The 24,943-nt window shown below is 42.5% G+C and overlaps 1 protein-coding gene across 3 annotated transcripts in view; it reads right to left on the reverse strand.

Moving 5' to 3' along the window:
• GRIA3 (glutamate ionotropic receptor AMPA type subunit 3) overlaps nt 1–24,943 on the reverse strand; it is a 282,865-nt gene that overhangs the window by 64,388 nt on the left and 193,534 nt on the right. For all 3 annotated transcript variants that reach the window (XM_040628391.1, XM_040628382.1, XM_040628376.1), the window contains 4 exons: nt 24,261–24,365; nt 23,262–23,369; nt 21,498–21,704; nt 8,403–8,779 (listed from right to left, as the gene is read on the reverse strand). In XM_040628391.1, coding sequence (XP_040484325.1) covers nt 8,403–8,779; nt 21,498–21,704; nt 23,262–23,369; nt 24,261–24,365 — 797 coding nt within the window. The remainder of the gene's footprint in view (nt 1–8,402; nt 8,780–21,497; nt 21,705–23,261; nt 23,370–24,260; nt 24,366–24,943) is intronic.

Below are 24,943 nucleotides of genomic sequence, written 5' to 3' on the forward strand. Positions count from 1 at the left end.
CTTGCAGGGGTGGGGGGTGGGGGTGGGGGAGAAGGGGAGGAAGAGGTTAGGCCGAAGCAGCAGCATTTGTATAAAGCGCTGGTGTAGCCAGCATTGGGTGTCAAGGTCCTGCACCGTGGATGCTGCTGGGGGGGCGGGGAGGGTCTGTGGGAAGTCAGGGGGCAGTGAGCACCCCGGATGCTCAGGGGTGGGGTGCGGCTCGTGCGGAGGCAGTTTGGTCTCCTTCACAGTGTTGCTGAAGGCTGGCTCTGGCTGCAGAAATGAAAATCTGGTCCCTAGGTTTTATAAAACATTGCCACATTATCTCTAGGCTGGTTCTCTCTGTGGCAGAGCTCCATCCTGATGAGGCTGTACTCTCCCGTGCCCAGAAAAGCTCACAGGAAAAGTATCCACTCTGTCATAAAGGCAGGAATAGGCGTAGGAGCCTGGCCCATCTCCAGGCTCTGTGGGAAGAGGGCAGTTCTGGGCTGAAAGCCGGCAAATCAAGCTCTTCTCTATTGGTACTTGCATTTGACCACTTTGAAGCAAATTTAAATTCCTGTGTCCCAAGATAAACTCTTACTAGCCTCTGGAAAATTCAGTTGTTTTTGGCTTTATTCTCTGGTCAAATAGTTTTGGCAGGTGTTTTGATAAATGGTGTTCTTTATTGATGAACTAAAACAAAACTACTTGAATTTTTAAAGTCTGTCATTCCTGTTGGTTCCTGGATGCTTAAAACCACCCTTCCTTCTTTATTTTTGAACGCAATCACTTTCTGCCTTTCAGATGAAAATCTGCTTTGCAACAGATTTCTCTACTAAGAGTTATATTCTCTCAGGGTCTCCTCTGGGAACATGTCTCTTTTAATCAGAAGAGGTAAAAACATCAGGATGAAGCAGAAAGAATGTGTTACACTTCCAAATGCTAAATATTTACAGGATATTTCAGTTACGAATTTGGACCTTTATAGTCTTTCTTCATTGTTGCCATATATATTTAATTTATCCCCAACTGATCTGACCCTGGACATAATTTTACCATATAGAAGATTACTGTTTCAAAGTAGCATCTGTAGTAATAGGGTAATAAAAATGATAACAATAATAGCTAACCCTTACGGAGCCCTTCCGGACTGTTCTGATTGCTTTGGGTTGACATGGGTCAACTCTTTCAATCCTTCCTCTCTATGGTTAGGTACTATTTTTACAGATTAGAAAACAGAGGCATTTTACAGATAAAGAAACTGAGGCACAGAGAGGCGAAATAGGAAATTAATAACCTATACTTACACAGTAGGAAAGAAATGCCCACATTTTTGTGCTACAAAACAGTCATAGTTTGTCTAAGCAAAACCGGAGCGGTGTATAGATTACAGAAGGTGCAATTTTCTGACAATAACTGAGAATTATAGTTGTAGGAAAAGCAAACATGTTTGGATAATTATTGTTTATTATCTGTTGTTCATTTGGAATGGAACTGGGAATGCCATCCTTATTTGGAGTGATGGGGTTTTCCCGAGACCAAGGGGAGAACTGATTTTGGAGTATTTCCAGATTCATGGTTTGGTATGGAAAGGGTTTTATTAAGCTGCTGAGAATACCAATGGTAGTTTATGCATTGTCTATTTGAAATGGGGAGAAAAATACAGTAATTTATGGAAATTGCACTTGTGCCATTCTGTCGAGGCTAATGGATTGTGTCTGTATGATCTAAACTCAAGCCTGCACATGCTAATCTGGTTATTTTGGCCACCATAATAGGTGACCCAGATAATCATGTGCTTGATCTGTAGGACTTAGCTGAGATTGGCTGTTGACATGACTGAAAATAAACCTAAACGCAAAATGGTCATTTTTGTGTCCTCTTGTATACATGGCTATTAACTCGGGCAACTACGTGGTTAATATGATGATATTCCTTTGTGCATGGAGAATTTTGGTGACTGTCTACATAGAAATGGCATAATAGTACCCACAAGCCTCAGCAGAGATGGAAAAAGGGCTTCCTTGGAATCCGTGCGAAATGCACAAACTTCCTCAAGGCAGCAGTAGCTTTGACAAGAGTCTTGATGGAATTTCTATGGCTTTCTTTCCATTATGGCATGAATGCCTAAGTCCTTTCACTGAGAAAAGGTGCAGAGGAACTCACAGGGAAGAAGCTCTGTAAGAATTTTTACATTTCCCTCTTCTCATTAAGGAAACTATAGCCATTTAATAACCCACATTTCACATGGCTGCTATATAAAAAGTGACTGATGGGTCAGCCCCATGACATTTTTAAAAGGATCTATTAAAACAAGACAAGACTTTATAGTTGAGTTAAAAAGACCTGTCATTTTCCAGTTTCTTTCCCTCCATTAATGCAGCTTCAAAATGTTTAACGTTCATTTCAAATAGTTTTGTTGCACAAGACAGATTTTGAGGTTGGCATAATGAAATGGCTATAAAATGCTGCACACTTAGTATTTATAAAAATGCATTATAAGGAGCATATCGTACCTTTCGAAGAAATGTAAGAGGAAGTGAATGAAAGTAGATTAGCAACGAGAGAAAAATGGACATAAAAACACCGCAAAATCATATACAATGCTCTTGTTAACCTTAATCATACGGAAGTAGAGTTTCCGAGTTAATAATAAAATGTATTTTATGACCTCTGAAATGATAATAAAAGTGAGCTATGTGCTGTAACCTTCAGCCTGTAAGTAAATTTTGAAATCTGCACTTTACCAGCTTCGTAAGATCAAGAGCCGAAACTAACCGCTTCTATGCACAAACTCTTCCTCACGCTCTTTCTCCCCCCTGTTCTTTCTTCCAAAGTATGTATCTTTTCTACATTCTATTCAATGCCGATTCTATGACAGATTTTTTTAAAAAATGTGCAGAATCAATCTTTGGCTCGTATAGTATTTTCTGATGGGGTAAGAAACCATCTCCTGAAGACTGAGAACTATGGCTTTCAGCCAGAAAAGTCGTAAAACAGTTGCAATAAAAATCCTGCTATTACATCTTTAATTGATCCCCACATCACTACTACTTTGAAAAGAATTTGCAGTAGGATGAGACACTGACTGGTCAGACATCAGCAAAGAAAAGGCTATTGCTTAAAATGGAGCCCCCAAATCCTGTTGTCTTTGGTTCCATTCATTTAATACCGTTCGTGTCTTTTATTATTTGGCACGTGTTTTCCATTTGATGAAAGGATCTGTATGTCAACTAACCTGGACAGATGCCCTGCCTGCTCCTCTAAAGTATCTGATGTCTTGCAGAATCAGAGAAGAGTAATGCCTTTGGAATAATACGCACACAGTAATCAGATTCAAGTTAGTGTGCTCCCTGGAGTTTCTCTGCTAGCATTCGCCCAATCCTCCCGGCTTCAACTCCGTTAGCCCTCAGATGGCCCTGCAGCTTCAAAGTAAGTCAGCAGGGGGAGCATTTGTCTGGGAGGACTCGGACTTTGGACCGCTCCTCCAAGTTTTACAAAGGAAACAAATGACAGATTTAAAAAATTGTAACATTCTGTCAATATCAGCAAATCATTATAGAATATACAATCCAAACATTTGCACGAGGTGTAACCCTTAAGGAGGGCACTATATGGATTCAAGAAGGCAAGTTCGTTGGTTATTTCTCATCAGAAATCAACTACGTGGCACTGACTACAATTTCAACCGCATTCCTAAGGAGTTTTAGGGACTAACATGCAAGTAGAATATTAACTGTTATTTTTTGTGCAAGTAGGGTGGTGAGGAGCAGCCAGTTTAATAAGGAGAATAGCTACCCTTTACCGAGAACTTACTATACGCCAGGTACTATGCTTTACATTTTACGGATGAGGAACTGAGGCTTACTTAGCCAGATTTAGTAACGTGCCCCGAGTTACACAACTTCTAAGCAGATTGCGAATCCAGTGAGACTAACTCCAGCCCCCACGCACTTAACCCCTACGCGCTCCCTCCATCTGGCTACACCCACTGCGGATCTCCCCATCCCCCTCCAGGGGAAGAGGGTTGAGTGGAATCTCCTCCTACTTCTCCCGACTGCCCCAATCAAATCAGTTTGTATATGGATATAACCTCAGCTTCTCACATTGATTAGCCTCTCTAAAGGCGATTCAGCCTCCAGCTGAATTGTTGACTCCAAACAATGGGAGTAGTTGAAAATACCAAACCTAATATTGACATGGGCTCTTTAAGCTTCCAAGCCCCCGTCAATACCTTTATTTGATGGAAATACAATGATGCTCGGTGCTCCTCATGCTGATTTCCCACTCTTTCACTCCGAGTGGACACACGCCCTGCAGCATTTTAAGTGCTCACTGCCTAAGCCTTTCTTTAACAACCCCGGGCAAAGGCAGAGTTTCATAGGAGGTTGGGAGACTGGGAAATAGTCCTGGGCACACCCAGGAGGAAAAGAATGGAAGAAGCAATGCACCTTCAGGTCGGTAGTGGGAGGCGGTGTGTGGTAGTGGGAACAGTTCTACTGCTGGATCTTACAGTCCCTATGACCCTGACCTCTACCACAGTATCTCTCTGCGTCCGGTTTTGTCTATGCTGTGAAAAAAGCAGCATGAAGTGGAGCAATATAGGGTGTGGGGTTGGAGTTAGGTTCGAATACTGGCTCTGCCATTAGCTGTGTGACTGCGCCAATTATTTACCCCGAGTGTCACCTTCCTCAACTTGAAGTACAAGGCGGCCGTGTTTCGAGGATTAAAATCCATAGGGTAATAATGCAGGCAAAGTGCGCATACATGGTGGGAGCTCAGTGAAGGCTGTTGTCCCTCTGCCCTCGGGAAACAGAAGCAGTTGGGTTAATTTATCTGACATCTCCTCTTGCTATGATAGTTGATAGTTCTACTTCAAAATGTGGTCTCTTATAATTCCTTGAATTGCTTCAATTTTGGGAAAAGTCAGAGTGTACAATGCATGTTCACATTCAGAGCTGTCTGGAGAGTCAAGATTCTAAATGTGGCCATTAAACAGAAATAAAGTATAACGCTGGCATTTGCCGTCAAGGCAACCATGAATCTTAGAGCGCAACTATGTCATTAACGGGAATTTCGAAATCTGTTAATAGAAGAGCACATTTCAGTGGAATATTCTGTTATACAACTGAGCACAAATATATAACCAACAGAGCTCTCAAGGCAAGGAGAAATAAGAATGCTACAAAGTATAAAATTTTATCAAGAGGCTTAAAGATATAATTTCCTTTGAAGGACACAAAAGACAATATTGAAAGAGGGATCACCCCTTTGGTAGAAAATATACAGAGTAATAATTTATTACTCAAAAGCACAAAAAGGAGAATATGTGTTACTCGAGACCAGTGTTATTCCATAGCCTGTGTGCCCCACTGCTGCGTTGAGCTGCAACCAGCATTTAAAACGTCATGGCATGCTGTGAGGGTAATGTTTGGTGACACTCGTGTTATATACGTGTTATATACATATATATACACACTGAGTCATGATGGAAAATGTATTTTGTACTGAGGGACATGGTCAAAAAGTTTGAAAGCCATTGCTCTATATGACAGTATCTAGTGCAGTATAATGAAATGTGTATCTTGGGGGGAAAAAAAGGATTTGATATATTTCAGTGCCACAGAAGAGCCACAGCTTAAATTCTGCTATCAAAAAAATCTATCCAGCTTGTCATTTGCAGGTCCTCATCTTTAAGTTAGGACTTAATGAAGCAATATGCTTAAATACTTCTAAAAACAGATAGCTTTTGAAGAGTCCTGTTTGAGTATACAGAGTAGTGTGCAGCACTCCGGTGGGGATATCACAAATTTAGTTTTGAAAATTCACTTACAGAAACCAATAAAATCCCCAGCCTTAATGACTCTTTAGCATTGCCTCAACACAGATTACCAGCCATGTTAAAAATCACTCAATTAGGGATCGTTCAGAAACCCTACTCTCCAAGTGAACATTTAAAAAAAATAAGAAAAGAAAGAAACTAGCAAAATAAATGAACTCCCAGATGGTATCGCAAAACGACACACATTGTAAGCACAAAAGGAGCAGGGGGTGCAATCATTTGGAGTATCAGACCGAGCAGATGGAGAGTGGCAAAAGGTATGACTCAGACAGAAGAGGCTTGCCCCACACATGTTACATTAGAAATGAGAAGATGGTTACCCGTGAGTTACACTGCAAATCTTCATTTGAAATGTTTCGTGCTCCAGGTGGATAATCTTAAAATGAGGTATGCTGTAAAACCATAGTAGGTGACCTTCTGGGTCCTTATATTCTAAATGAATATCCCCATATGTTTGTATAATGGACTCTAGTCAGTTATTTGGGTTAATGTTTAATTTTACCAAAACTACAACTTTTTATTTTAGAAAAAAAACCACCCCCCCCCGATTTTGAAGATACCATATTTGCTTACAATATTTTATGATTATGAATTTAACACTGTTTTTGTTTAGGTAAATTACCATTTGAACTAAGTGGGCGAGATCCAGGACATTCACATTTCATATTTTCACTAGCTTCGCTGAGATGAAATTTGCATCTCATCAAATTCACCAATGTAAGGGTACAATGGATGATTTTAGTCAGCTTAAGAGTTGTGTGGCCATTGCCAACAGTCCAGTTCTGGAACATCTCCCTCACCCTGCAAAGTTCCTTCGCGCTCATTTGTGGTTAATCCTGACAGGGCCAGGACTAGGGTGAGACCAGTGAGGCATTTACCCCCCCCCCAAATTTAGAAGGGTACCACAAATCTCATTAATCAAGATAAATAACATTTTAGTGCAATATTCTTTAAAAATCAAGATTAATTCAAAAAACCCATGATGAACAAAAATCAACATTTTTAATAAAGACTGAATTTGCCCCTTGTGCTTGCTGTACTCAGCCTTGCATGCCTCAGCCTAATCCTTGTCCTTCTTAGCTTCTCTCTGCTCCCTTTAAGTCCCTAGACACTTTCTGTCTCTACGGATTTGCCTATCCTGGACAAATGGAACAATGCAATAAGGGACATTCAATAAGTAGAATTCAATAAATGGAATCATATAATCTGTGGCCTTTTGTGTCTGGCCTCTTTCATGTAGCATCATGTTTTCCAGGTTCATCCACGTCGTAGCATATGGGTAGCTTGTTCTTCTGAATTGCCCAATGGTATTCTATTGGATGATAAGGCCCATTGTGTTCACTTGTTGATGGCCATTTGGGTTGTTTCCACTTTTTGGTTTTTATAAAGCTCCTATGAACACTTACAAGTCTTTGTGTGGATATAGGTTTTCTTTTCAGTAAATAACTAAGTGGAATTGCTGTCATATTTTAAGTGTGAGTCTAACTATAAGAGACTGTGGACCCATCTTCCTCTTTGGGGGCAGCATTTTGCATTCACACTACTAATGGATGAGAGCTATGCTCATTCTGCAGCCTCACCACCACTTGGTACTGTCTTTTTTATTATAGCCATTCTAGAGGATATATAGAGGTATCTCACTGTGATTTTAATTTGCATTTCCCTAATGACTAATGATGTTGAGCATCTTTACATGTGATTATTAGCCGTTTGTATATCTTCTTTGGGGAAAGGTCTATTCAAATGTTTTGTCCATCTTAAAAATTGGGTTGTCTTCTTTATATTGAGTTGCAAGAAATCTTTATTTATTCTGGATATAAGTCCTTTATCAGATGTATGATTTGCTAATATTTTCTCCCAGTCTGTGGCTTGTCTTTTCATTTCCATAATGATGTCTTTTGAAATGTTTTGAATAGTTTTGAATTTTAATGAAGTCCAGTATGTCAATTTTTTAAAAAAATGGATTGTTCTTTTTTGTGTTTTGAAAACTCTTTGTCCAATTCGAAATCATATAGACTTCCCCTTAGGTTTTCTTTTTTTATCTCTTATGTTTTCTTTTAGTACTTTTATAGTTTTAGTTATAAACTTGGGTGAGATACTACAGTGAATAATTCTAGGCAGTCTAAGAGTGAAATGAAAAAGGTAGGACACTGAAAGGGGAAAGTAGGAGGGCTTTTAAGAAGAGTTCTATATTCTTTCAAATTTTTTTCTAGATCCCATCTCTGGACAAATGAAAAAATGTTTTAGCTCACTTAAGGAGGAAACCATGCCTGATTGATCTGATCAAGACTTAGTATTAGCTTTATCCAAATAATATTAATATTAGCTGAAAATGCTGCCTTTATCCAGAGTCCAAATGTTTGCTATAATATGTATAAATATACAATACCATAGAAATGCATGAAAGACATTCAGAACAACACCAATAACACACTCACTTCATGGACGCAAGCAAACAAAATGGCTTGATGATAATTTGTCGTTGGATGGAATGTTAAATGAAAGAAAGCTGGACTTGAGATGGGTGAATACCAGATGTACGTGAATGGATCATGGCCACAGAATGCAAAGAGGCATTGGGTATGACATGGAAACAAACCTTGGAGAAATATCACATCCTTGCTGCATAAAGGCACCCAAGGAAAACCAAAGACTGTTAAATATTCCAAATTCATTTGGAGGGTCAGGAGGGCTTTGCGGATCGCGGGGTTCTTCATTGCTGTCTTCCAAGTGCCATTCATAGGGGCTGAATCTGCTGACTAGGAAAAGAACCACGCTGACCCCGATGTAAGCAAAGACGATACACATCCAGATCTCGTAAGCCAAGGGGTCCAGGAACGAGAACACGCCTGGCTTCGACTTCTGAGGCTTCTTTATCATGATGGAGATGCCCAGGCTCATAAATGGCTTTGAGAAATCTATGACTTCTTCACGGACCAATGTTATAGTGAGCGGAGCAACAGCTATATCAGCCCTCTGGAAAAAAAAATGGACTTTTAGAGACAGTACTTCCATTCGTCATTTGCCACTTACTATACCTCTTTGGTGGAAACATAAACTCTTAGAACACTACAACCGATTGATTTGTCAACGCTTTGGTCAGAAGAGTAGTAGCAATTCGATGGGTTCTAAAATGCTTTAACTTGATGGTAAGGGAAGGGAAGGACACCATTGACCTTTTGTCCTTTGTGACCTATTGCCTTCGGGTAACCGACTCAATGTTTTTCTTAGAATTTTTTTGCTATCTTGCAACTCAACTTGTATTCCCTTGTGACAGATCACTGTTTAATTCTCTCTTTTTTAAAAGTAAGTTCTACACTTAACGTGGGGCTTGAACTCATGATCCTGAGATTAAGAGTCGCGTGCTCTACTGACTGAGCCAGCCAGGTGCCCCCAAACACTGCTTAACTCTTGTTTTTTTTAAAGACTTATTTATTTATTTGGGGGGGGGAGTCGGGAGGGGCAGAGGGAGAGGGAGAGACAGAATCTCAAGCAGCCTGCGTGCTGAGTGCAGAGCCCAATGCAGGGCTTGATCCCATGACCCTGAGATCATGACCTGAGCTGAAACCAAGAGTCAGACACTTAACTGACTGAGCCACCCAGGCACCCCAACTGTTGTTTTTTTTAATTTTCATTTTCATGCTCTTATGTCTGAGCTCCCTCATGTGACTGGGAATTTTTGAGAGGCAAGCACATAGTCTAGACTTCTTATATGTGCCTCCCTCCCCACCATGAGGTTATTATTATTCTTGAATTATTTTTTCAGAGCATGTCTGTAAAAACATAGGTTCTTTAAAGGCAGGGACTCAATCTTCTGGGTTTTTTTTTTTTTTTTTTTGGTATCTATCACTGCAGCACATCCTAAATAAAGAAACTATGGATCTTAGAAAATAAGTTGTTGACTATTGAACATAATCTATGCAAACATGAAAGAATTCTGCATGGGCAATAACAAAGGTACAGCAGTTATTAGAATACATATTAATTTCTATAGGAAGCCATCATGTCTAGTGATAAATATCAGGGTAGCACTCACGAGTACTGGATCAATAAATATCAGGGTAGCACTCACGAGTACCGGATCAATAAAATAAATGTCAGTAGTGCCCTTATAATGGGCTCAGGCAAAGGCAGGCAATGTTTTCATATTAATCCCATGAAAAAAGGCACTAGGAATTTTTCTTTTCTTTCCAGCACTAGCAATTTCTGCACTTATTTCTTTGGTCTTCCACTATCGTTCCTCTACGACAGGCTTTAGTCTGGAGCCAGGCCTTAACATACACACTTAGAAAACTACTTCTAAGGAAAGCCTGTTGGATGGTATATCAGATATGAAGTAAAAACACCAATTTTGGGGTGCCTGGGTGGCTCAGTCAGTTAAGCACCCGACTCTTGATTTTGGTACAGGTCATGATCTCAGGGACATGAGATCGAGCCCCGTGTCAGGCTTCATGCTGGGTGTGGAGCCTGCTTAAGATTCTCTCTCTGCCTCCCCCTCTCCCCCCCACTTGCTTATGCATGCAGACACTCTCTCACCTCAAAACAAAAAACAAAAGCAAAAGGACCAATTGTGATAATTTTTTTACATTAAACAGAGTTATACCTCAATATCCTTACCAGCGGGGAGAGGTGGAGGAGGAATGATCAAGTCTGAGATAGAGGATGTTTTAAAAGAAATGTTTAACTACCTTGAGTCCCATAGGGTGACTCAAACTGATTAAAAAACAATCTTAATTAATTTAAAGGGAAACACAGATAATAAACAGCCAGCTAACATTTATTCAGTGCTTACTCTGTGTATAAGCACCTCGCGTATATTATCTTATTTAATTTTCTCAGCAAACTTAAGGTTGGCACATAATAATTCCCATGTTAAAGAAGGAGAAACTGAGGCCTAGGATTAGAACCCTGGTCTTCAGATTTCAGAACTCACGTGCTTTTTTCTTTCAGGTTTTTATTTCCATTCTAGTTAGTTAACATATAGTATAATATTGGTTTCAGGAGAACTTAGTGATTCATCACTTATGTGTAACACCCAGGGCTCATCACAACAAATGCCCTCCTTAATGCCCATCACCCATTTAGCCTATCCCTCCACCCACCTCCCCTCCAGCAACCCTCAGTTTGTTCTCTAGATTTAAGAATCTCTTACGGTTTGCCTTCCTGTCTGATTTTTTTATTCCTTTCCCTAGATTCCCTATTTTTTATTCCTTTCCCTATAGTCATCTGTTTTGTTTCTTAAATTCCACATGAGTGAAACCATATGGTATGTCTTTCTCTGACTGACTGATTTAGCATCTTACACTCTAGCTCCATCCACGTCATTGCAAATGGCAAGATTTCATCCTTTTTGATGGCTGAGTAATATTCCATTGTACACACACACACACATATACACACACATACAACGGAATATATATATATATGTATACACACACACACATATATATACACACACATACAACGGAATATATATATATGTATATATATATATACACACACACACACACAGAGGAATATATATACTACCTCTTTTTGATCCATTCATCAGTCGATGGACATTGGGGCTCTTTCCATAATTGGGCTATTGTTGATAGTGCTACTAGAACTCATGCCCTTAACCACCACAATGTCCTAACTCCATAGATATGTGCAGGTTTCTACTCTACACTGTTTTTATGTACGATAATTAACCCCTCTCAGATTCACTCCAGTGCATATTTGAGTGCCTATTCTGTGCCAAGCACTACTCTTGATGCTGGGGATGAAACACTGAGCAAGAGAGACAAAGCAGACAAAACTCCTTATCCTCGTGGAGGATGTCCTATAGCCCAGGGGGAGTTGCAGAAAGTATGCGTTTCTTAAAGCTAAGAGCCCACTGATCAAATCTACCCGATTGGCTCACTACAATCTCAAACTCCCCATTTCTGAAGTTAAATCCATCATCTATCACAGGAAAGCTGATCTCTTCGAAGTCTGTGAGTGATGCTTATTCCAAGCCTTTTGGGGTCCCTAATCCTTACCAGCTCCAACCCCCCACACAGGTGATCTTGCCTCTTTCTTTTCTTTTCTTTTTTTTTAAGATTTTATTTATTTGAGAGAGAGAGAGAAAGAGAGAGCGAGAGAGCGAGCATGAGCAGGGGAGAAGGACAGAGGTAGAGGGAGAAGCAGGCTCCCTGCTTCCCGACACGGTGCTCGATCCCAGGACCACGAGGTCATGACCTGAGCCCAAGGCAGATGCTTAACCGAATGAGCCACCCAGGCGCCCCAATCTTGGCTCTTTCTTTACTGAGATGGGAGCCAACTGAGACAAGCTCTATTGTCTCCGTGTCCTTTTCCTTCTCAACATAGTGCTGTGTCTTCACCTATTTCTTCTTTAAAAAAAAAATATTTTATTTTTTCTTAAGTAGGCTCCACACCGCGTGTGGGGCTCCAACTCATGACCCCAAGTTCAAGAGTTGCAAGTTTTTACTGACTGAACCAGCCAGGCGTCCCGATTCACCTATTCCTTTTGTCGTTTCCATCTCATAGCAAATGAACTTTCTAAGGCTTAATCCACTTATTCCTAGCATCCCATAGTCTTCTGTGTCTTCTTAAAACTCAGCTCCCTTTGTTCTCTTGTACTAATTTTTCCTTCTCACCCTATCCCAATGGTTCTCAATGGGTGGCTTCCCGGACTAGCAGTATCAGAGTCACCTGGGAACTTGTTAGAAATGCCAATTCTCAGGCCCTATCCCCGATGTATGGAACAAGAAGCACAACGGGCGGGATTCAGCTGGCCCTCCAGGTGATTTGAATGCTCACTGTCATTTGAAAACCATTAATTGATATTACTCAAAATCACACTCAGGTAATTCTGTTTACTGACAGCCTAAAACGAAACACAAAGCGGTCCTCCCACCTTCTTCTGATTCTACTACCCTCTTAACCATATGGCATCTTTCTCTCTCACTGTGGTCTTCTTGAAAAAATACACCTTTGCTATCTCTTGATTTTAACACGACTTTGTCCTTATAAAACACCTGTGATCTACCTTCCATCTCCTCCGATTTACTGACATTGCTTCTTCAGTTATATACTTGGTTGCCGTACCACATTCAAAGTCCTTCCCTCAGACGTCCCCTGCTCGTGGGACACCACTGCCCTTTTGCACCAAGTACCCTCTTTCCTTGGCTCTCTGAAGACTATAGTTTCTCCTCCTATCTCTGGAATGTTCCTTCTCTGGCTTTTCTTCCCAGTTCTGCTCTCTCGGCCAAGGTGTGCCTCTGTAGCCCCATAGTCTAGTCACGGGGCCTGGCTTAGGAGATAGTCAGTGAAGGTTTGTGGAGTAAGCAAGACTCCTTTAAGGGCCTGTCCTTCACTTTCTCCCTTCAGTATTATTTTTGTCCCCTCAGTATTACTACCCATGGCTTCAACACTCCCCTCATTGCCACTAACTCCTGAATCACCAGTTCTGCATTTATAACTGGACAGAAGCCAAACCCAAATTTTACCTATTTTACCCTTTTGCCTGGGGCCAGATCTGATCTTAGAAACAAAAGCTACTGAGGAGAATGGAATTGGCCAGAAAGCTAGTGGGAGTTTTTTGGCAGACAGAGTCTGCCTCAGCTAGAAAGAGGCTTGTCGTGCCAACAGAATTCACAGATGAAGCCACCTTCTATCCTTGCCAATGTGTTTCTGCCTCCATGCAAATGCCCCACTCGTATCATTTCCCATTTGATCTCATTTGAATTTAATTACTTAATTTAACTAGTTTTTGATCATTTAAGTCTAAATAATTGATCGTGCTAAGAGAAATGGCCATTTCCTTGTTTTGGAAGGCAGAAATAAGGGGCATTTGTCTGAGAAAATCACTTTGGATTGAATTTCGGGGAATTGGGCTCTTTTCAAGCAGGAAAAGAAAAGAGTCTGAGAATCTTGACACCCTCTATGAGGGAAAAAAAAACACCTCAGCAACAAACACCCACCAGATGATAAGCACAGCTGAACACTAACAAGAGGTGGCTAGATAGACAAAGTGGGGCTTCTTGTCTGGTTCCCAAGAATATGCAGCAAAAGAACAGATTCCCAAAGGAAGCCATTCCTAGTATGAAGTACTTTTGAAGTCACGTAAGACAACAGAAAGAACCTGCTCCCCTCAGGCACTTGCCTTTTTTCCTCAGTCTGGCTTTTTTTTTTTTTTAAGGATTTTATTTATTTATTTTGGAGAGTGAGAGAGAGCACACGCGCATGAGAATGGGGAGAGCGAGAGGGAAAGAATCTCAAATAGACTCGCCGCTGAGCACAGAGCCTGACCTCATGACCTTGATGAGGTCACGACCTTGAGGTCAAGACCACAGCCCAAACCAAGAGTTTCGGATGCTCAACCGACTGCACCACTGGGATGCCCCAGGACCGTTTCTTTCTTAGGAGCTTTTCCAGAGAAGGTGGAGTTTGGTTTTTGGAGGGTGCCCCTCGATGAAGAATAGCATTAAGTCTGATGTGGACCTGGCTCCAAAATGAGATTTCCCACGCTGAACCTTAAAAAAAGACCTATTACAGCTGGAAAATACGAAGGACTAGCAAAAAGCAGGCAGAAGAAGTCTCATCCAATAGAAAGGAAGGAGCAAGGATGGCCCGCTGGGTAGTGGACTTAACAACCCCTCCCATCTTTTATATGTGGAACCAACGCAGCAGGACTGTCCTGTCAGCTCGTGGGCAGCTGGGGAGAAGCCCTTGCCCTCTGCCACCACTATCCCCTTGTCTATATGAAAAGGATGTTGCAATGATCCGTTATTTCAGAGCCCAAGTTCTGCTGGGTGTCCTGTCGGTGGAGCAGTCAACCTGATTAGTAAGGGAAATAGAAGGAGCAGGTAACTAGTGTCACAAAACACCCATTTAGCTCTCCTGGAACCGCCATGGCACGCAGAGGAGGGGGAAGGTCATTTCCAAGGCAGGTTGAAGATTTAGGAGGCCAACAGTGATGAAAAAGTGAGAAAGGCAACTCCCCAGATGGCATTCCTTTCCTGGTCTCTGCTCCTTACAGGAGTCAGCTGTGGCTGGGAGAGAGGGTTAAGAATGATTGATGGGGCTAGGGAGTAGTAGGGAGGAGGTGAGGTGCTGACTCCCTAGTGAAGTGCCTCTCACTTCTGGTGTCTCAGCGGCCTTCGGTTCTCGAGCTTCGGCCTCTGCTAGGAACAGCAGTAGGCAGGCCGTTTTCTCAAATCTAGGCGGGTAAGCTGGGTGATATGGAGGTGCCTCAGGTAAAGGATAAAAACCAGCAAATGGAAAGAGCTCACGGTAAGAGTTTGCTAGTGCTTTTGCTTGCATCTTGACTACTTAAAGCATTTTAATCAAGCAGCTTAGGAGTGGCTGTGTGGGCTCAGTAAACACGCCAAATTAGGTTTGATTTTTCCACTCACCAGTGTCAAACCTGGAGGAACTGCATTATTGGAGGGGATTTAACCTAAGGGGATTTATAATCCTTTTCATAGGTGGGTTGCCAAAGTTGTAAATTTCATAAAACGTAAAAACCAACAAACTCCTATGTATAGGGATGATACACTTTAGAGTCTGACAGGTTTAAGACAGAAATGACAATTTAAATGGCGTTTAAAACATTTTTTTTTTTTTGAGCTGAAAGGCTTATGTTGTATCTTAAAGTATTTTCATCTGATGTAAAGCTTATAACCAACCTGGAGACGACGCATGAGCAGAAGCTTGTCAGCCGCCATTTTAAAGCACTTTCTGAAAGCAAGGGGGAGGACGGGAGAGGGAAGGCAATGTATTGGTGTTATACATTGATATTATATGCAGGGCGCCTGGGTGGCACAGTCGGTTGAGTGTCCGACTCTTGGTTTCAACTCAGGTCATGATCTCAGGGTCCTGGGATCGAGCCCCTCTTTGGGCTCCATGCTCAGCAGGGAGTCTGCGTGAGATTCTCTCTCCCTCTCCCCCTCCCGCTCATGCTCTCTCTCTCTTTCAAATAAATAAATAAATCTTAAAAAAAGATTCTATGCTGGCCCAGAGAACAGGCAGACATGACCTGATCCCTTATCCCTGCAGGTTCTAGTAGCCTTTGGAAGATATTTCCTTTAGAAAGTTTAAATGTGTTGGAGAAAGGAGTGGACAGAATCAAGCTACTAGACAATAGGAATATAATTGGACACGTTGAAGGCAGGACTTACACTGCTTTATTGGCTGTACTCTGTGGGATGTTTACTGTCTGCAATTGTTTAGATCTGGAGAAAGGGATGAGGTCTATTTAAATCTGTTCAACAAGAAGCAGTGTCACAACAGGATCTCCTCGTCTGCTTAGCCAGAACAGATGTCCCAGTCTAGATCTATGGGTTAGGGCTCCTCGTCCTCGGGGAGCTGAGAGAGTTAAAGACAAAGTGAAGATAAAGGAGTATCCCGGGAGCTGGGTAAAGGCCTTGCGAGACTGAATTTGGTTGGTAATCTTTCCACACCCGCTCTGCTCAGAATGGCAGACTTCCATGCATCATTAATGCTCCTTCCTGGGGTTCATATACATCATTTGGAAGAGAGGGGCACTTTTATCAAACCATCAGCCCTTCTGCCAAAGCCCAGTGTAATCACCTGAAGAATAGAAGAGAATATTTGGTGTCTGTTACTGCACCCTTGCTTCTCTGCCTTTTAGCGGGAAGGACAGATCGACTTTCTGTCTTTCTTAATGGAAAATGAATCTATCTTAGGATAGTGACAACCTAAGAGATAATTTCTTCTAGGTAGAGAAATGTCAGTGTGAGTAGCATCTATAAAATTGCCATTTGTCCTGGGAGTGTGAGGAGTCTGAGGGTGCCCAGGGGATGTGACCTGGAATCAACCGTCCCCCACCCCCTTCTCCGTCCCCAAGCTCTCTGCTCTCCTCTAAGCCAGAGGTATCAATCTGGGCAGTGCTTTGGCCTTTCCTAAGGCAGCTCTTTCCCTCCCGTCTTTATCTTTAGTTCTAAGTGCTGGGAACATAAGGAACACAGCAGCTGCCTGCTGGCAGGCGACCCTTTGTCAATTACGACCTCAATTTCTTTCCAGCCCTTTTCCTGCCTCTCTTTTTCTGTTAGATCATCTCTCCTCTCAAAGGGCAGAAAACCCCAGCTGTAGATTTTGGGTTTTCAAAGATTTCAAGTGATAACTAGGGATGTGCATTACGTTACATTACTAAGCAGAATGGGTATTGTGGATGGAAAGGCTCATAATCCAACTAGATTGTAAGCCCCTCGAAGGCAGGTGGCGATGTCCCATCTGATACAATACCAATCTCCCTGCAATTTGACAAGCTAAGTAAACTGAGCCAGTGTGACCCGGTGGACAGAGCATGGGCCAGGAGTCATGAAATCTGAGTTATAGTCTAAGCTCTGCCAAGCTGTGTGATTTTGTCACCTTGTCACAATCCCGTCCACCATTCCTGTCATCCCTGTCTTATGTCAGGCCTTGCTTGGTTTACCCAAATGGCAGTCCTAAAGGCCAATCCTGGATGATCCCCATATTTATCTGTAAAACGAATGAAACGGTAGGCTAAAAGATGTCTAAGAGCCCTGTTAGCAACAAAATGTTTTGAAATGTCCTCTTAAAACACATGCTATTTTGGAGCCATAAAACTTGTGGTGTGTGAGCCATTTAAGCTGGGGACAATTACCATGTGGTGATGTTATAGACATCCAGCTCAAAATCAAAACCGCCAAAAGCAGGTGGACAGTTTCAAGTCCATAATGTTCTGAAGAGCTTACATAATGGGGCACATTGTGTCCTACTGACGTTTGTTTCAAAAATAGCCTTCTTAGCAATACAAGGTGCCCCAAACATCAACCTTGATTTGGTTTTCTTTAGAGGGAAAAGAAAACCATTTAGGAATCATCTGAAAAGAGGCTGATTGGGCTTCTTTCTTCCTGAACAAATTTAATTCATTTTGACTCTTTCTTGAGACTTTATGGTAGATAATAAAATCTTTGCAAAGCTTTTGTCATCTCTGCCTCTCTTCATTTTTTCCTACTCTGATCTGTTTTACATGCTAAAGGCATAAGAGAAAATTCCCTAAGGATAAAGCTGTGCCTATGTGTGTAGTTTTCATGTTCATTGCAAGAGATAGTTCCCATCCCCCACCCCCGCCACCCTGGTTTTTTAAGTCGACTCCACACCCAGTACAGAGCCCAATGTGGGGCCTGAACTCACGACCTGAGCTGAGATCAAGAGTCAGATGTCCAACTGACTGAGCCACGCAGGCGCCCCACTTTCCTTTTTTTTTTCTTAAACAACTTGCAAACTACAAGAGGCCAGGCTTGCCAGAAATGAATGCCGGCATTTTCACTTCTCTCCATTTCTATCATTGAAAGAGAAGTGGAAAACTTGCCAATGCTGAAAGATTAAGACTTTTAAATGAAGATGAGGACACATTCAGCTTATGAGATCATCTGCCTGAACAGAGAGGTCTTATCCAAGCCTGACAAGAACATCCATTTTTCATAGCCACAAGTTTTAGGGGAAAGTGGAATTCAGCAGTTGGTTTGCCATCAGTTCCCTGGAAACACCTTGTGTTTTAATCCCAGAAAACATCAGAATCTTGCTCCAGGTTAGAGGAGGAAAGAGGACGTTTCTTTAAGAGACTTCCCTGGCTATTGCTTTTGTCTTCAGTGGAAAGAACTGGAGGGAAAAGGTGGGAAGTCTCCTTCAGAAGAATTTTTACCAATTCAGCAGTAGGGAGCTGGTTTCTAAGTTACTAAACAAGTAAGGACTCTAATTCTCAAGCTCCCTCACTCACACATATTGGAAAGAGGGAGCAAATGTGGAGATTAGGTGGGTGCAGTACAGAGGACACGCCAGAAGAGAAACCAAAACCCAGCGAGAAAGCTGGGTCTTTGAACAGTGTCAAGAGATCTGTCTTGCTCTACATCACTGGATCTGATGTCTTGCTCAATGCCAGGGGGGCATGGAGCTATTTACAGAATGTGACAGGTTTTCTTCTGAGACACTAGAAAGCTCTGGCTACTGAGTCACAGTGGGCTGGTAGAGCTCATGTCAGTAACTCGGGCCCCGTAGAAACGGACACCTGAAAGTCTTTGCCATGCTTCTGTGGCCATTCTTCTCCCCCCAAAAGCAGAGGCATCAAAAGCCTTTCAACAAGTTTCAGCTGTCTTTCAGGATGGGATGGGTCTGAAATAACACGTCAGCTGTCGTGCAGTCTGGGGCTGTAGTTAAAGAACACGGACTGCGTAGGCAGAGACTGGGTTCAAATCGCCGCGTCACGACAGGCTGTTTGGTCTTGGCATAAGACCACCTCTCTAGGCTTCAGTGTTTTCGTCTGTAGAATGATGTTAATAAGATGGTACCTCCTTTGGAGGTATGGTGTGAGGACTGAGTTACATTAATGCCTATAAAGCACTTAGCACAGTGTCTGGCAACAAGGAAATAAGCAACAAATGGTAGCTAACAATAAAAATAAAATAATAATGGCAATGATAGTAATAAACAATGGTAATGATATAAGATTACCTCCTACCACGAGCTAAATTTACTGCAGGCCAGGCATTCATTCGTGAGGGCAAAAAGCGAGTATCTGTGCCAAGCACGGGAGAGCTCTGTGAGCAAGACACAAGGCTCTTGGAGCCTGAGTGCTGGAAGATGAAGGATGGAAGAGAGGAGAAGACTTGGTCAGCTCAGAAAGAGGTTAGAGCTGTGTCAAGATGGTTCGGAGCTTCTCAGGGTCCTTAGAAAGCATGACGGGTGTTCTGCCCCTCAGTCAGTCCCCTGTCCCTGGCATTAGATGTTCTTCTTTCTCATAACGGAGTTCACTTGACTCTCATCTGCAGCTCAGCCCTGCCCCAGTTCCCAGGGCCAACCTTGACCCAAGACGGGAGATAATCGGCTCCAGCCCACTGCTGGGGGCTAAGGTTCAAATTGCCTTGCTGCTTGTCTGACTGGAGGACGGTGCCCTAGTTTTGATACTTGAGGTCCAGTCTCATTTTAAGCCTTAATTCCTTTTCTGTGCCCTTATTTTTAGAACTGAGCTTCTGCCTTTGTATTTGCTCCTGAGGACCTGTTCCAAAAACTTATTTAATGACCCCAGTACTATTTTCTGAGGGGAGAGCTGCACCTTACTTTGGCTCCTTCCCATCTCAAGCACCGAGGTCCTTATCCTGAACCTCTGTCCAATAGATAACTTGGATGTTTGCTTCTTGCCAACTTCTTCTCAGTATACGCACCCCCTAGATTCCTTGTCTTCCCCTAACCTGTTGTCTAGACAGGGACCAGTCATTGCAAGCACTCCTTATCTGCCAGAGAGCAAGCCTCTGCAGATTGTGACAAGCACCAGGTGACATACAGAAGTGTGGAATCACTGCTGTGCACCTGAAGCTAATATAACGCCGTATGTTCATGACCCTGGGATGAAAATAAAAAGCAGAGAGAACTAACCCTCGGCTGCCACCACCCACACTTGGGTGAGTTTTCTAGTGACTGGTTCATTCAGTGGGCTGTTCTTCTGCCCAGTTCCGCTTGACTCCATAGGCCTCACTGGGCGGCCCAAGATCTGACGTTGCCAATGAGGGGCCCAAACCTTTTCAAGTGAAGCCACTGCGGAGCTCTGAAGATCCTGCTGTACCCCTTTTGAAAGCCCTAATTATCAGTATAATTCTTCTGTACTTGGCCCACGGGCAAGCCCTTGACAGAGCGATTCTGTTCATTTATTAATTCATTCAACAATTATTTGTTGAACCTCCATTCTGTGCTGCGCTCTGGGATATTGAAATAAATCAGACATGGCTTCTGCGCTCAAGGAGTTTATAGTCCAGTTGGGGCAGCTGAACTTGTAAATAGATTATAATACTGGTTCAAAAGTACTACAAGAGAGCAAAAAGCGGGGGCACCTAACCAGACTGCAGGTGGGTAAATGGGATTAGGGAAGGCTTCCTGAAAATGCTGCCGCCTGCATTCTGGAGGACTGGGAAGTGAGGTCAGCTGACTCCAGGGATGCCCTAAGGGGCAGGTGGGCGCCTTCAGGGAACGAGGTATACTTCTTGGTAGCTGGAACACTAAGTATGAAGGGGGAAGAGTCCAAGACGAATCTAGAGAGGTAGGCGGGTGCCAGATTATGAAGCATGTTATTTGCCATGCTCAGGGATTTGAATTCTATCCCAGTTTTTCAAGTGGAAAATTACAATGCTGCGGAGATCTGATTTGCCAGGGTAAGAGTAGAGGCAGGGAAATCAGTTAAATGACCAACAAATGCTAAGAACCTTAACTGAAATGATGAGGGTGGGAATGAAGAATGTGTCTGGATTTGAGAGACAGAAGAGTAGAATGGATAGGACATGGTCACTGCCTAGAGATGACGGAGCAATGAGCAAAGGTGACCGGGTCGCTTAGGCAAAGTTGTTGAGGCAACGAGGTGGGTGGTGATTTTGCTGCCCGACACAGGGAACTCAGAAGGAACAGATTTTCAGTCGAGGGCAGGCCGTATTTAATGTTGCCAGATAAAGTTCCCCAATCTTACTATGCTTTTGGCAAAATAATCCTGTTGCCCAAAGAATGCTATTGACAACCTACTTTTACCGAAGTCAACTGGAGAAGATAATTTTTTTTTTTTTTACAGACCACACAGGAACTACACAACTGGATAAGTATCACACTTGAAAATAAAATTTTCTATCTTTGTTAAGTGGAAAGCACAGAAGTAAATGAAAACAGAGTTGAAAAAACTTACCCCATAGACAAGTTCCCCAACCATGCCATTCCATATTTTTGTCTCTGGATCCCTTGCGCCATATTTCCCGTCGCCAACAATGGACAATTTGTATTTGATCCTCACGTGTTTGGCTATTTCATAGGCTAAGTCGACACAATAGCCTTCATATCTCTCATTTCCTTCCAGTTGCTCATGGTTCTTCTTATACATGACATATGGTGATTCCTTTGGGACCAGAAGAAGATCGAAGGATTACTCCCATACATTTCTCTAAGAGATGACACATATCATAATCAAGTTTCCCCCCCCCCCGTGTAGCTGTTGAGGTTTGGCGTATGAAAAGAGCCTTTAAAAAATGTTTGCTTAAGAATCCGAAGAACCTCAATTGACTGACAATTCACCAGGCTGTATATTCCTTGGAGTCCTTAACTGATGATTTAAAGATGTAGAGAAGGATTTAAGTTCTTTCTGAGGGTTTGAAAGCAGGACCGGTTTCAACGTGTAAAGGCTTTGTCTTAGTCAAACTGGGCAGAGGTATTTCCCTTAGGTGAAGATGAACCATTTGATTTCTTGGGATTTACCACAGCCCAGGCAAGCCCTCAAGAAGAACTGTGATCTTTGTGAGGTCAGAGTCTGTGGCTTATTTGTTTTTACAACGTCAGGGCCTAGTACAGTACCTAGGACAAGGTGCGTATTTGACACGTCTGTTTAAAAGAAGAGTAAACTTCAGTCAAATCTTCATCCAATTATTCACAACTCCAGACCTAGTGGCATACTCATTTTTCACCCTGGTTTGTACTTCACCCAGTAAGAACATAGCAACTTTTAGAAAAACATTTTAAAATGAAATGAGAATATTGTCTCACATTTCAACCGTTCTTTGAATTTTGCAGAAAGGCTTTAAATGGTGAATCTTGCCTTGAAATGGTCTTATGAACTTATTACGCCCATTTCATAAATTAAAAGAAACATAACCTGAGGCTCAGAGAAGTTGTGACTTGCACAGTTAAACACAGACCTCATATTAAAACACTAATCTAATCTCTCTTTCACATAATGCTGTCTCCCCCACAACGAAACATCAGTCCTACAGTGTGTGTGGGGGGGGGATAAAGAGGAGAACGATATGTGGAACTGTCCCAAATTCCTATTCTCTTTCTTTTAAAAAATAACATTCTGGGGCACCTGGGTGGCTCAGTCGGTTGAGCATCTGACTCTTGGTTTCAGTTCAGGTCATGATCTCAGGATCATGAGATTGAGCCCAATGTCGGGCTCTGCACTCAGGTGGAATCTACTTGAGATTCTCTCCCTTTCCCTCACCCTTCCTCCTGCCCCTCCCCTCACTTTTGCTCACTGGCATGCACACTCTCTCTCTAAAATAAATAAATAAATACAATCTTTAAACAAATGACATTCTGGGGCGCCTGGGTGGCACAGCGGTTAAGCGTCTGCCTTTGGCTTAGGGCGTGATCCCGGCGTTATGGGATCGAGCCCCACATCAGGCTCCTCTGCTGGGAGCCTGCTTCTTCCTCTCCCACTCCCCCTGCTTGTGTTCCCTCTCTCACTGGCTGTCTCTATCTCTGTCAAATAAATAAATAAAATCTTTTAAAAAAAATGACATTCTGTTCATGATGATGGCAAGATACTTCAAGAGGTCCTAAGCTCACCTACTGGATGTTTTCATGGCTTGAATTTGATGTCTTTTCTACTGGCTGGATAATGCTTTCCAGAAAGCAGAAGTCTTGCTGTATAGAAAGCCCACCCACCTCTCTCCATACTTACCAGAATGGTAGTCACTACAATGGTCCGGTTCTCGGAGGATGCGCTGTCATTGCTGATTTGCTGATCCGAGAAAGGCACAAATCTTTCATATTCATTCCAGTAGCCAGCCTAGAAAGAGCAGACATTTGATTGACCTGTTGCCTGTTTTTAACTCAAAAAGTACTGCATGAAATCCAAATGCTGTCGTGGAATAAAACTTTCTTTTTAGCGGCTGGAGCTTTCCAAGGATTGATGTCCGGTCTCCCTCTGTCTTGCCACGCCCACCAGGACCCCAACCCTGAGACACACCTTCATCCTGGGGATTCCCATCCCCACCTCACCTTTACTGGTATTTTGTAAAGTAACTTAGCCCACTGTAGGATGGTCAGCTTCCCCCACCCTTTAAACTCATATAGCAGAGAAGTGCTTTGTTCTGAACTGTAGGAAGGCTGGAATGTGAGGGTGGGAAACCAAGGAGTGTCCTTAGAAATGATACAGGTTATTTTACTTTCTGAGATTTTATCACATGGCTATGAAATCCTCATTTCATGCCTAATTTAACTGTTAGTATGACAAAAGCAAAGCAGTCATTGTACAAGTTGGCTGTAGAGAAAGGTATTCTGTCCAGTGTCCTTTGGAGGGTGAGAGGGCAAAGTGGAGAGATACCTACTTTCCGATTCTTTTGCTAAAACCGTATGTACCTTGACAGCTTGTTTAAATAACAACATGCTGTAAAATTTGTGATTCCTTCCCTCTGTGGTTGGAAGCTATTAATAACTCTTGAGCCTATCAGTTTTACAGGACCAGCCTCAGAGGGAAATGCTCCTTTCAAAATGTGTAGATGGAACACTTCGATCGCAAAGCAACTCTGCATCATGTCTGTGCTGTTTGGCAACAGAAAGGCAAAAATGACGTGTGGGAATTTGCTTTGTGTGGCTTTCTTAACACCTGTTTACTTGCATTGGCGTGCTGTCATCTTCTGAACATTTTTTTCTTTGGACATCTGTTTTGGTTACTTACTTTTCGAGAGCCAGTGACTTTCATCTCGTACACGTCGATGGTGTAATTTGTCCTACGTCCGTAAGTGTCAAATTGGATGTTTCCAGTCATTCCTTGTACTTGCACCTAGTAGAAAGGGAAAATGTAAAAATTTTAAATAGCAACACGTTATTGCCTATAGTTCTCTGAGATGAGGTCCACTGACAGATCTTAGAATCGTGGAGAATCTTTATCTTGAGGCATTGAGCTAAATCCACCAGATCAAGTCTATACAGATCTTCATTTCTTCCCCAGTGTTTTCTAGGTGTGACTTTTAGTTGTGAAGCTTTGAGTGGGTGATAGGCAGTTACCTACATGATACAGTGAAGGCCTTACCACGGCTTTTTCAAGGGCCTGAAATTTCTACCATTAGTCTTTTCTTAAGGGAGAAGCCTGAAGGGTATTCTTCTTTTTTTAAGATTTTATTTATTTACTTGAGAGAGAGCACAAGCAGAGGAAGGGTCAGAGGAAGAGGGAGAAGCAGACTCTCTGCTGAGTAGGGAGTCCGACATGGGGCTCAATCCCAGGACCTTGGGATCATGACCTGAGCTGAAGGCAGACGCTTAACCGAGTGAGCCACGCAGGCATCCCAGCCTGAAGGGTATTCTTAACTAGCATAATGCTTTCTTCTAAACTAGGTGATCCGTGAGGTCCGTGGCTATGTC

This window comes from Ursus maritimus (genome assembly GCF_017311325.1).
Source record: "Ursus maritimus isolate PB19 chromosome X unlocalized genomic scaffold, ASM1731132v1 scaffold_X1, whole genome shotgun sequence".
NCBI classification, from domain to species: Eukaryota; Metazoa; Chordata; class Mammalia; order Carnivora; family Ursidae; genus Ursus; species Ursus maritimus.